The 13,122-nt window shown below is 42.7% G+C and overlaps 1 protein-coding gene across 2 annotated transcripts in view; it reads left to right on the top strand.

Moving 5' to 3' along the window:
• Positions 1 to 13,122, top strand: part of LOC116311206 (plexin-A1-like) — a 311,927-nt gene that overhangs the window by 64,606 nt on the left and 234,199 nt on the right. For both annotated transcript variants that reach the window (XM_039604677.1, XM_031728256.2), the window contains exon 3: positions 4,249 to 4,431. In XM_039604677.1, coding sequence (XP_039460611.1) covers positions 4,249 to 4,431 — 183 coding nt within the window. The remainder of the gene's footprint in view (positions 1 to 4,248; positions 4,432 to 13,122) is intronic.

Genomic DNA, 13,122 nt, shown 5'->3' on the forward strand with positions numbered 1-13,122 from the left:
CCTATAAACGCACTAATAAAAGACTACAGCAGGTCACCTTATGTTAGGCAAAAGTGAAGGATGGTTGCACTGATTTACAAGAAATGTGGTGTAATCGTCCAGGTAGGGATAGCAGATTAGACCTAAATTAACATGCAGATAAACATGAAAAATCCACTGCATGTATGGAGGACAGTGACGATCTTTAAGCCATGAAACCCTCATAGTGGACAGACCCTGTAAGCTGGCAATTCTGTTGACCTTTGATTAGTTACAGTTAGAAAAACTGATGATGCACCGACACCCGATACATAACTATATCAATTAAAGAGATTTTTAGCGTAGTATGAATGGAGTCACAGTATGCTCTGTAGCATTAACGACTGAAGTCTAAATAATTAAATGTGTGTGAGGATTTTTCTTTTTCTTCCCTCGTGGTGTGGTAACATGCGCATTATTATGCTTTAATTAGGCTCTTAAGTCACTTTCATATTGGTGGCTGGAAATGCTTCGGCTTCTCCTTAATGAGTAGCTGCGGAGGAATGATAAAGTAGGCAGACTATAGGAATTACATGTCTACAAGGCACACAACAGCTAGCAGATGTCAGGTCTGTGTGAGGCCACATTTGTCTGCAGTGAAAACACGTCGACTGAACGCTCCACTGTGCCTCAATCTGAGCTGTTGACTCTATGGTAATGATGCAAGTCAAGCTAAACATAACAAACCATTAGCGTCCTCAGCATGCCGACAACAGCGCTGGGAAGATGGTGATCTCGCTTCTGTGTGCGCGAGCTTGACAGACACTGGGAATTCATCAGATTAGTTTACAAGTATGGGCCGCCCGGCATAAATAAATCCAGACTAAATGATGCTATTATAAGCTGCTATTATAAACAGTTCCTACATGGGCATCAGGTTAAACTCTGGGCTTGCGCGACAGATAGCTGATGGTTTTAATATGTGTTACTATTTACTAGCACTGCTTCTGACACATAGGTCATTCATTTGACCCTTTAGAAGTGTGTTCAGTTAGTTATTGTAACAGGATCATCGTTCTGATAATGCTGTTACAGGAAAGAAGGAAGAAACGGTGGTCTCGAAAAGCTGCAGGCTTGTGAGGTGGGGGGGGCATCCTTCAGAGACAGACAAGATTTCCCAAAGGCCAGTTCCTGTGAAAAAGAAAAGCTATGAGGGAAGTATTTGAAGGAAGATAAGGAAAAAGAGACAAGAGGGAAGCAGAGGAGGATAAGCAGGGCGAGGAGGAAACAGAATAGGGGGTAAGAAGAAGTGAAGAAAAGGAAGTGAGAGAAAAATGAATGGAGGTCTAGTTCTGCTGTCTTTATCAGGGCAAACTGTGTGGCAGAGACCCAAGGCCAGGGTTCACAGTGTCACTGAGCCGTGGCCGTCTCTGTCCATTCTCGCTTTCTCCTTCTTCCCTCTCCTCCTACCGCTTCCCCCTCTGTCCCCCTCTGTAATTCACTTCTCCTTTTTTAATTTCCTTCTCTCCCGCACCTTCATATCTGTCTTCATCTTCTCTGCATCGCCTCGCTTGCTTTTTTTCCTTTTCCCTTTTCTTCATCCTGTTTGTCTCTCTTTGCCCTCCTTTTCTCGCAGAGCAGCTCCAAAATTGAGAACATGTTTATGTAAATCATACAAAAGCCAAAGCTGTTGTGTGTCCCTCCCTCTTCCCCTTCTCTCACTCACTTTGTCACTTTGTGTCTTTGTTCACTGAAGTTAAACTTTGCCATGTTTCTGGCTGCCTTTGAAAGTCTGGTAGAAGGCAGACAATGACCGCCACAGGCATTTTTCTCAGCCCCCCTTTTTCTTTTTTTTTAACCTCGCTACCTCACACACAAACGCACGCTCCCTGACAGCTTTGCTGTTTTGGAGGGGTGGGGTTGATTGATTAGTCTCTATAGAGACGATACGTCTTGTAATGAACAAGAGAAAGCTGGCATGTTAATTTGTGTGGTGTGGGAGGCTTAATCGTCATCGTGTGTGTTTATGTGTGAGAGTGTGCGCATTGTTCTTCTTTGTGCATGTATTGATATATTGCTTTTTTCTTCCCTTTTATTATTGTTCTTGTGTTCAGTTGCATCTGTGCGTGCACACAGTGCATTGCATCCGTGCGTCACTGTCAATATGTCCCTCTGTGTTTGAGGCAGGATGATTTAAATATCACCAGAGGTTTTTACATTTTTTAGGCAAATAATTATACTTTGTGTACCCAAAAGTGAACATCCATCCTTTCATCTGCCTATTTTCTGATGCTTATCCTGCAACCAGGTCGCAGGTCCAGCAGCCTAAGCAGAGAAGCTCAGACCTGCTTCATCCCAAGCCATCCTCTGTGGGCTCATCAACCACAGGAGGTGGTTTAGGGCTCAGGTGTGATGCGTGTTGGGTGGCAGTCAAGGGCAGATGCCTGGTGGTTCAGTCGCACATCCATGATACTGATGAGGCTGGCTATCTGGACAAAAATGAACAAGTAGCAGAAGCAAATAGCTAGCTAACATCCATCCATTATTTTCTAATTAAATCTTTAATGCATGAATTATGACAACCTCAATCCAGATCTTTTTCTTAAGTATTTTTATTCATCTTTAAGCATGAAAAAAAAGTTTTGAACTTAAGTTTTTTAAACGTACTTTTCAAAGAGTTTTTTACATGTCCACTTAAGTTGACAACATCACCTTTGGAGTGGGTGGCAGGCTATGGAGTGACACATCAGTGTCCAATGTAGTGGTTTATGTGCAAGTACACCATCACCACTAATACAAATACAAGAAAAGAGCCTTTGAATAGCTGTCCAATGTAGTGACCACTATGTGTGAAAGGGTTGTACAATTCAGAGTCATGGGGGTGGGGGGTACACGCTAGACACGTCCCCAACTCATGGATGAGAGAAGAAAGGCTAATATGTTCTTACATTTATTCACGCTGTCCCTTCAGAGACACAGGAAGCTGTGAAAAATTGGGCCAAAACTGAACAAGGTTATTGAGGTAATATTGGCAGGCTTGGTTAGTATCCACAGACAGTTTAGGTGCATCACAGACAAACAGATACCTACTAATTAGTGCTAGTAATTGGAACACAAACTATTACATTTAGCCACACAGAAAATTATTAGCTGACAGATACTTGCATTACATTCCTCCAAAGTGCGCCAATGTTTTTGGTTGGTGCATTGTTTCTAGCATTACTTCCCCCTCAACCGGTTGCAGCAGATAGGAGTTCTTCGTTCCCACTGTCGCCAAGTATACAGTATAAAGCACGCTGAGGTGACTGTTGTTGTGATTTGACGCTTTATCAATAAAATTTAATTGAACTGAATAGAAGCATACATGCGTACACTGTGTTTTTTTAGGATGAACTTCCGTCTAGAGGTGTGTGTGTGTCTTAATTTCGTATTTCTCAGCGTGTGTGACGTTACGGTAGCGGTGCATATGCTGATCATCACCGTTACGCATGTCAGAGTAAGGTGAACCTTGTGATGCGACACATGGTTTTAATGACATGCCTGTTACACAGACTCACCCTTGCACTTGCGCCGTATTCATAAATCAGGCTTGGCATATCAACATATCAGTGTAGCGACGAGGCTATACAAGACACATTGATTATGATATGCTAATCTGACCTATAATTTACTTCCTGTCATTTCCCTCCTCCAGTGTCCTGCTCATGTATTCACCCTCCCCTCCGTGTTTATGCTTACTCCATTTGATTTACTTGTTGTATTGGCTTGTCTCCTGATAGAAACTACACTGGCAAAGCAGTAAGAGATCAATATTTTAAACATTAGCAATCAACTGTTCATCCATTCAGGCCGTACTGAGATACTTAATTACTTAGTTTGACATCACATACAATGAAATAATCAAAGAATGTAATGGAAGGAAACACACCAAACACAGAGGCATGAACTGGCTTTGTGTGGCTTTTTGCCCTTAATGAGATACAAACATCCCTGTCAGCCTTGTGTCTGCCACTTACAACACAATCTCAAAACAAAAAAAGAGAAGTTCAGGAAACTGGAGTCAATTTCTCCAGTGACATCCAATAATTTTATACCATTTTCTCAGTAAATCTGCCATGGCTTGGCTTCACTCCAGAAACCATAAAATTTCTGCTAAGTGCTGGAGGGATTGAAATCCTCCTCCTTCTTTAAGAATTAATGTTAGTTTAACAAGAGAAGGGATTTAGAAAGTGTTAATGGTTGAGTTAATGGCTTTCTCTCCCTCTCCACCCCCCCCTCTCCGCACCGCAGCCGTTACAGATAGACGACAACTTCTGCGGCCAGGACTTCAACCAGCCTCTAGGGGGCACCACCGCCATCGAGGGCATCCCGCTTTATGTGGACAAGGACGACGGCATGACCTCCGTGGCGGCGTATGACTACCGTGGCAACACAGTGGCGTTCACGGGCACTCGCAGCGGACGCATAAAGAAGGTAGGCTGGAGTTCCCGAAGCACCTTTGCATCCTCGTAGATCTGTTTAACACAGAGACTCTTCACAAAGACAAAACTCAGTGATGTTTCAGTGTGATTTGGCTCAAAGCTTTTCAGATCTCACCACATGTTCTATAAAAAGAAAAAAAAGGATCAGATACAAACATTTCACCTGACAGTGGTGTGAAAGGAAACTAACAAAATGTGACTAAAACGGGGATTTAAATGCTCCGGTAAGAGTGCAGGGCTTGTGTGTGTGTGTGTGTGTGTGTGTGTGTGTGTGTGTGTGTGTGTGTGTGTGTGTGTGTGTGTGTGTGTGTGTATACTGCATGAGTATGCGTGTTTCATGGACTATAGAAAAGCATTTTCACTCTGGAGCAATTTTCTGTCATTTTCTGATGTATTTTCAGTGGTCATTGGTTTTGGCATCGCTGACAAATGGGTTTATCATCAGCGCTCAGTGTAGATATCAGCTTTGAATGTGCACATATATATATGTATGTGTGTGTACTCTGTGTCTTTAATAGCATTTTGTGCTTGTTTTATTTTGAAATAGCTTTTCAGTGATTTGCCATTGTCACTGAATGCTTTTGAGACATACCAAATAAGACATATACATTAAAAAAAAGTAAAGCAGCAGTTTCTAGAGAAGTGCGTTTTCTCCTGCAGAGCGAGCTTGTGCATGTGTGTGTGTCTTTGTGGAGGATGTACGGAGTGGAGCTCGTACTGCTAGACAAACTGGAGCTGTGTGGTTTTTATCTTGCTGAGTGTTCTTTTGTGGTCTAGTCAAAGGATTGTCAAAAGCCAGTGAGAGTGTCTGAGTGGCTATAAGGTGGGTGCAGATGATTTTTATGTGTCTCCTGAGTACCTTCGGTGAAGGAACGGGTGAAGGAAACCTGTGCTTTGTGTGTGCCTGTGCTCAATCACAGGCTAGCAGTAATTTCCCATCGCGTTCAGCATAAGAACATCACGCTATTTCTTTGTGTACGTGTGTGCGTGCACCTGTGGGTCTATAATATGTGTGCTCCTTCAGTACCCGTGTGGAGTGGACCGCATGGTGCGTGTGCCAATCAGCTGCTCCTGAGCCTTAGCTATACTTTCTCTTTTCTCCCCCTGCTCCTCAGCAGGATGCCTCCATATGAGTGCGTCTGTGTCACCAATACTACAGAGGCTGAATAAATACACTCAGGTGAAGATAAAAAGTGCATACACACACGAAGTAAATCAAAAGAAATGTTAGATCGGCATTTCACTCTGCGTCGCATTGAGCTTTATGAAGTTTTAGACATTTTTTTTAGTAGACAAGCATCATTTTGCAGCTGCTGATGTCTATTTTTTTTTTTTATTTCAGTGGGCGACGTCTTTAAGTTTGCATTTTACTTTTTGTCGCATCCCATTAAGCTCAGCTCAGATGTTTTAAAGATTCAGCTGCTGCAGTTTTAGACACATATTTGACAGCTTAAGCAGGAGGCCTGTGTGTTTCCACAGCCTGTGGAACAGCCTTTGCGACGCTGCTGTCGACTGCTTTTATATAGGCTTTGATACTATGCGCACACTCTCACACAGACCCACACACGCCTCCTTACACAGCTTCCTGTCACTTGAGTTTTGCTAAGTCGACTGAAACCTAGCCCGCTAGTCCTTGCAGCCTGACCCCTTGGACTGTGTCTGCGGTTGTGCAGACAGATGATTTGTATGTGTGCTGAGACTGTGGGGGTCAGCAGATCCTGGATGATATCCCGCTGATCGGAATCCCATTTCCTCTCAGCCGCCGTGTCTTCCTGTGCTTTGGGGATGGAGGAAGGAAGGTGAATACGGCGGGGTGGAGGCTGCCAGTGTCCTCGCACACAGATCAATGCAGATGCTGCATTAAAATGCTGTTGTCTATATGAGCGGGATAATGGCGAGACAGGATGACAATCACTATAAATCAGTAGCAATTCAAGCTACAGCCGGGTTATTGGGCTTTTTCATTAGCCCGTGCCCGCTAAGGCTTTCCTCGCACAGGAAGTGATTCGTTTTAGGTTTAAATAAGGTCTTTTTGACTAAATTGGAGAACAGCTGTTTAATGGCTGAACTTGATTTGTGCAAAAATAAATTCTGGAGCGAGGGAGAGGGGAATAGGACTGGGATTAGAACGAGGGAGGGAAAGAAAGCGAAGCTGAGGCAGCAGATGGAGAGAGATGGTTACAGGCCGTGTGGTTTTATTGCTATTCATTGGAAGTTAAACTGTGCTCCTTGGCCTAATGAAATGTAAAGCTGCATTGTATTGATGTCCACACACACACACACACACACACACACACACACACACACACACACACACACACACACACACATACACACACGCTCCTGCTCATTAGAATTCCTGCAGTGTGACTGTTGTTGTGTGTGTGTCGGCCTCCGTGGACGTGTCCCGGCTGCTAGACTCTGTATTGATTGATCTATGAATATATAATCAGTAGTGTAGATCTTGAATGGAGCCAGTTCATTGGATAAGCGTTGGTACAGGTTTGTGTGTGTGTGTGTGAGGGAGAAAGAGAGCTATGACATAAGCCAGGGTTAATCTATGCTGCCTTTCATCAGCAAAACTAATCAAAATGTCATGACTGGCTAAACACGTGGCATGTATGTGTAAAAAAAACCCTACCCTTGCTCGTGGGCCACTGGCTTTCTTCTTTCCAGGTTCTGACTGTGCCTGTAAGAACTAACTCTGCTTTATTAGCCGACCTTGCTGACTCCGGTTTTCACCTTTGAGACGTATTTATATAGAATATTTTTGATGGAAGTGGACTGCTGATTAAGGGCCGTGTGTCAAAGTGAAAGCTCCCTTTGATACTTAATGGAGCCGTGGGACCGTGATGAGGTTCTTAGTGTGTTGAAGGTCCCTCCCTGAGCCTGAGTGTATTAAGTCATTTCAGACCAGGCTCTGGCTGAACTAGCTTTGTTTTTATTGAAACACATCTTTTTTTATGAATTGCAGTTTTTGACTGATTCACAAAATGCTACTCTTCATAGCACTGAGAATGATCTCCTCTGGAGACGTTAGCTCAGCCTCTGGCACAATCAGAAAAAATTTTTTTCTAAAGGACCTGGAATTATCTGGAGTTCCACAGGAACCCATTCTGGGCCCAGTGTCATTTCCTATTTTCTGCTATTTTCGGCTGCAGTATTTAAATAATGCTCAGTTGGTACTGTTCTTAGTCGACAGCAGTGGCACCCAGCATGGTCTTGTCCTCCTGTAGGTCATCTGCTTCTACCTTTGTAGTGTCGTGTGTTCAGAGATGCTCTTCTGCATACCTTGGCTGTAACAAGTATTTATTTGAGTTACTGTTGTCTTCCTCTCAGTTCAAATCAGTCTGCCCATTCTGACCTCTGGCACCAACAAGGTTACTTGAATCACCTTTCTTCTCCATTCTGATGAACTTCAGCAGCTTATCTTGATCATATCTACATACCTAAATGCATTGAGTTGCTGTCATGTGATTGGCTGATCAGATATTTGCATTAACAACAAGTGTATGTTCTTAACAAAGAGGCCAGTGAGTGTATGTCTCACTAAAGCCAAACAGAAAGACTACACTTTCCATATTGTCTTGCCTCAATAATTATTGCCTTTTATTTACCCCTCCTTGCCCTCATCACAGTGTCAGTCACTTGATGTCAGTTTGATCTTATTACTATTATCATTTAGTATAATAAACAAGTTTTTTTTATACGTCGTGTCATCTTGTTCTGTTCAGTTTAAGCTGAGCTCTGAGGTTGAAACTATTCTTTCATTTCATTCAGCTTTAGCAAAGGTCATCCACACAGATATTACCCCCAGATTTGATTACTATAATGCAATTTACTGTGGTGTCATTAAAGAAACACAGGCTTCGGTGTACTTAGAAGAAGAGAATAAAATAAAAAGTAAAATGAAATAATAGTAAAAAACTAAATAAAACATAAAAGAACAAAAGTGACTACAGTAATTACATTTGATGCTCATTTGATTTCATAGCTCTTATACAGTGATCATGCCCGTACTTACTGTATGTTATCAGGGTTGCAATAAGAAAAATATGAGAGATAGAGTGTCTGATACACAATAAAAGTGGGATTTAGGATACAGAACAAACAGATACTGTGTATAGGAGGCAGTCTTTTTTATGGTGACAGTCTGGCTATCTGCTGTTCACCTCTCCCAGGCCTGTCAGTTAGCAGCAGCATACTGCATTTATGCAGTATATGTTCTTGGTCCTTGCTCTGTACCTCAAAGCCACACATGATTACCTTCTTCTTTTAAACACCACTGTACATTGCTTTGTTGGCAGACAAAGTGTAGGCGGGACACTGAGTTTTTAACAGCACTATAGGCTGCCTTCTGCGTCGTTTGCCAGAAACATCCTAAAAAACCCCGTCTTCAGATCTCAGTAAAAACCTGGAAATCCTTTCATTCCTCTCATTTCGTCTCCTCTTTTGTCTACCTGGGAGAACAAGATGCTCCTGCCGCATCAGGTAAGATGAAAAGAAACTCTCAACAGCCTGAAGTATTTCCAGATTTCAGAAACAAAAAGATGAAGCTAGACAGATGGAGGGAGAGAGAGAGGGGAAGAAAGAGGGAGATTTACTCACGGCAGTGTATAGGTGTGGGGATGCGTGTGGTGGGTGAAGGGGTATGGTTTCATGTCATTTCATCATTTCCCTGCTAGCAGCAAATCCAATTACTTTTCCCTTTTCCTTTCTATCTTGGAAGATAGCCTGAGTGACAGGACTGATTGGAGTACAGTGCTACTGAGGCAACTGTGCCAACCAGTTGATTGACATAACACTGGCACTTCACTGCTTTCAGACAGGGAGACAAGTGAGACTGGTTAGGCTTCAGGGCATCTCAGAGCTGGTGAGGTGGACCAGAAGTTCACCCGCATTGCTCTTTTGATCCTACATCTGTCCCACTCAGACGTTACCCAAGCAACTCTAGAGCGAGATGCTCCACGGTGCACGGCTCTCTTTCAGTATGCGACAGTGACGTACCGTGCACGACCCTATCCCGTCCACTTTTACACTCCTCCCAGCTAACAGCATTCCACCCCCTTAACGGCATCAACCCTTTAAGAAGATAATAAATAAGCAGTATACTGCGTGAATTGAGTCATAATCTGCCCACCATCTCTTATGTAGTGTGTCTAACACTGCACAGCATCCTAAGCAGCTTTTACTGGAGGCTACTTTCATGCTGTTGTATACTTTGTACCAGTTTACATTTCTGCTCTAATGCATTTCTCAATAAGACCTTGTGCTTTTGTTCTCCACTGTAGTTGTGCCAGCTGTATTGGATTTCAAATCAAGGTTTTATAGTTTAAAAGTAAAATTTGTGATATAAATTAATAAAGATATAACAAGCGTTTTCCAAACCGTGGGACTTATCATGTCTTTAAAACACAGTGCCTTCCTTGTAACTTTTAGGAAGATAGATGTAAAAAGATCAGAAACGGACAAAGGGTATCATTCCCAAACAGTGCATATGCCCAAATGTCTACAACAACACAAACAAAACAAAGTTTCAAACATTTCATATAAAGTTGTTATCTTTCCAAAGTCCAAGGAAAGCTTTTGGAAAGTCTCTGGAAAAGGTGCGCTTTTCTGTCTTCCTTCCAGGAAACAGTTTTTTTTAATTGTTTTTAGATCATTCAGTTCTTCTTTTAGATCATCCTCCACAATCAGCACCAGTGATCATTAATTCTGCATGTGAGTCACACATGGCTGTCACCAGTATCTGAATTATAATAACAGGAGTGCCACCAAGAAATACCTTCTGACAGTAAATGGATCATAGGTCAAAAAGATGAGCTCAGTGCCATGAGCAGGCGACCACATGCCAGGATGGCTGCGAGCGGCCAGCCCAGGTTCAAGTCCCACCTGCGACCCTTTGCATGTCTTCCCCTCTCCCTCCGCTTTCCTGTCAATTCTTCACTGAATCTATCAAAATTAAGGCCAAAAGATTTTTTTTTTAAAAGTGACTCTGAAAAGCTAAAAGACATATGCTATATGACCATAAAATGTGACCTTTTAATGGAATAACTGATTGTTTAGTTATTGTTTTACAATCGTGCTATAAAGAAAGATAAGTAATGATAAATGGACTGGTACTTGTATGACTCTTTCCTGCTAGTCTCATTTACCCAGGCACACACATTCATTCAAGTACCTTTTCTATACCTAAGCACCGTGTCTGTTCATATTCACAATCCGAGAGAGAAAGCAAACCACTAATCTCTACAACCTACAGCCAGCTCTGTCTCCTGAGCCACAGCCACCCAAAAATAATCTGATAATAATAGCTGATAATGAATAACCAATTATTAGTAGTTCTGCAAAAAATTAGCAAGGCAGAAACACTGTCAATGGGGTGTGTTTACACTGGTGTATTATTTTTACAACTTCTTGAGTGCTCCAATTCTGAACAGCTCCCAGCAGAATGATTTCCTTTCTCTATGATTATTTTAGTGGAGGCTGGTGTTTTATGGAAACAGCAGTGATTGGAGAAAATACATTTAAACTATTTAAATTAAACTATTTAAATCAAGCATGCATTATATTGCCCAAAGTATTACCCATCCAAATCATTGAATTCAGGTGTTCCCATCATTTCCATGGCCACAGGTGTATAAAATCAGGCACCTAGGCATGCAGACTGCTTCTACAAACTAGAATGGGTCCCTCTCAGCAGCTCAGTGAATTCCAGTGCGGTACTGTGATGGGCTGGCACCTGTGCAACACGTCCAGTCGTGGAATTTCCTGACTACTAAATATTCCACAGTCAACTGTTAGTGGTATTATAACAACGTGGAAGGGGTTGTTGAAGTGGTAAAAATCACAGTACGGGATTAGTGAATACTGAGGTGCATAGAGCACAGAGCTCGTCAAATTTCTGGTGATTCAATCGCGACATTCAATGGTGAGGAAAAACTTGACTGGCCTGCACAAAGTCCTGACCTCAATCCAACAGAATACCTTTGGGATGAATTAGAGCAGAGACTGTGAGCCAGTCGTTTTTGTCCAATATCAGTGTCTGACCTCACAAATGTACTTCTGAACAAATGGTCACAAATTCCCATAAACAAACTCCTAAACCTTGTGGAAAGCCTTCCCAGAAGAGCTGCAAAGGATGGGCTGACATCATCTTAAACCCTGTGGATTAGAAATAGGATATTACTCAAATGCGTATGAGTGTGAAGCCAGACGAGCGAATACTTTTGGCAATATAGTGTATAAAGCACAGGAAAAGTGCTTAGCCCATTATCCACTCTTCACCTTCCAGTATTCAGTGAACGAGAGCACCGTGGACCCCTTCCTAGAGTTTGAGATGGCCGCGGATGTATTGGCTCTTCAAGCTTAGTGGTAAAACTATAGCTGTCAGAATGATTAAGCCTAATCAAGAAACATGGGATGGGAGGTAATTTAGCATGTGAATGCTAATTAGCACTAGCATTTAGACTGGCAGACGATGATTGAAGCAGCGCATCGGCTGCTCGGGCTGGTTAAATGGCAAAAACACCAGGCTGGTAGAGATGATTGATAATCTTCGGGTCGTGCTGCTGTCTGTTTCCCCCCCGTTTGCGTGTGAGCGGATTACACTTTCCTCTTCCCTCCGATGCAAACTCATAATGAGCAGATGAGCACAACACCTGAACACTCTAATTCCATCTTTATCCCATTAAGTAGAAGTTAGTGGAATAAATTCCTATTAGTTTCTCAGAATACACAACAGGATTTTCCTCAAGCCTCGTGTGTGTGTGTGTTAGAGAATTCATTCATTCACCTATAGCGTCTGCCGTCTACTGTCTCAAAGCAGCACAAATATACACAATTACACTGTGTAGATCCATATTCATGATTCACTGTGCTCATGCTCAAAAGTATGATTTGAGAGTTTCTGAAACAGCAGTTAGGTATTCACACTCCGGGTTTGTGTGTGTATGTTTGCACTTGTTGCCATGATATATATGAAAGAATGCATCAATGTGTCAGTACATGGGTGTTTTGTGCTGCACTGTGCTATTCCCTGTAAATGCATGTGTGGAGCTGCTGTTAGAGCCTGTTGAGGGAAGACTAGTGTGTAAATCTTTCAGAGATAATATTACTGCTGTAAGGGCCGCTAGTGTTTGAGTGAATTATCATTGGATTCTCCAAGCCGTACTTTCCTGCTGTCCTTGTCTTCGGACCATACAGTTTCTCTGCCCACAACATCCGTCTCTCTCTTTCTCTCTTCCCCTCCGCTCCCTGTCCTTCTTGCTTATATGTCACCTTCAGCTCTCTTTCTCCTAACCAAGGTGGGCTAGATGCTCTCCTCAGCTCCCCAGCTCCCATCCCTCGTCCAAATCTGCCTCCATGAATTTATGAGCAGGAGGCACACACGCCTCATCTGTGTGTGCATGCATATGTGTGTGTGTGTCCTTCTCTCCTCAGCTCCCCAGCTCCCCATTCCCTCAGTCCACTCCCTCAGCCTCCCTATCTCCTCTATCCATTAGTACATTAGTATACGTCAGCCTGCAAAAAAAAAAAAAACCTGTCTCTGTTGTGCCTTTTATGAGCAGGAGGCACACACGCACAAAGATAGATACAAAGACATACAAGGCCGATAAAACAGTGAGCCATACATCAGCTCGTACTTATATGACCTGATTGTGCCTCTGCTTTAGAGGTGTGT

This window comes from Oreochromis aureus, linkage group 20 (genome assembly GCF_013358895.1).
Source record: "Oreochromis aureus strain Israel breed Guangdong linkage group 20, ZZ_aureus, whole genome shotgun sequence".
In the NCBI taxonomy this organism is placed as follows: Eukaryota; Metazoa; Chordata; class Actinopteri; order Cichliformes; family Cichlidae; genus Oreochromis; species Oreochromis aureus.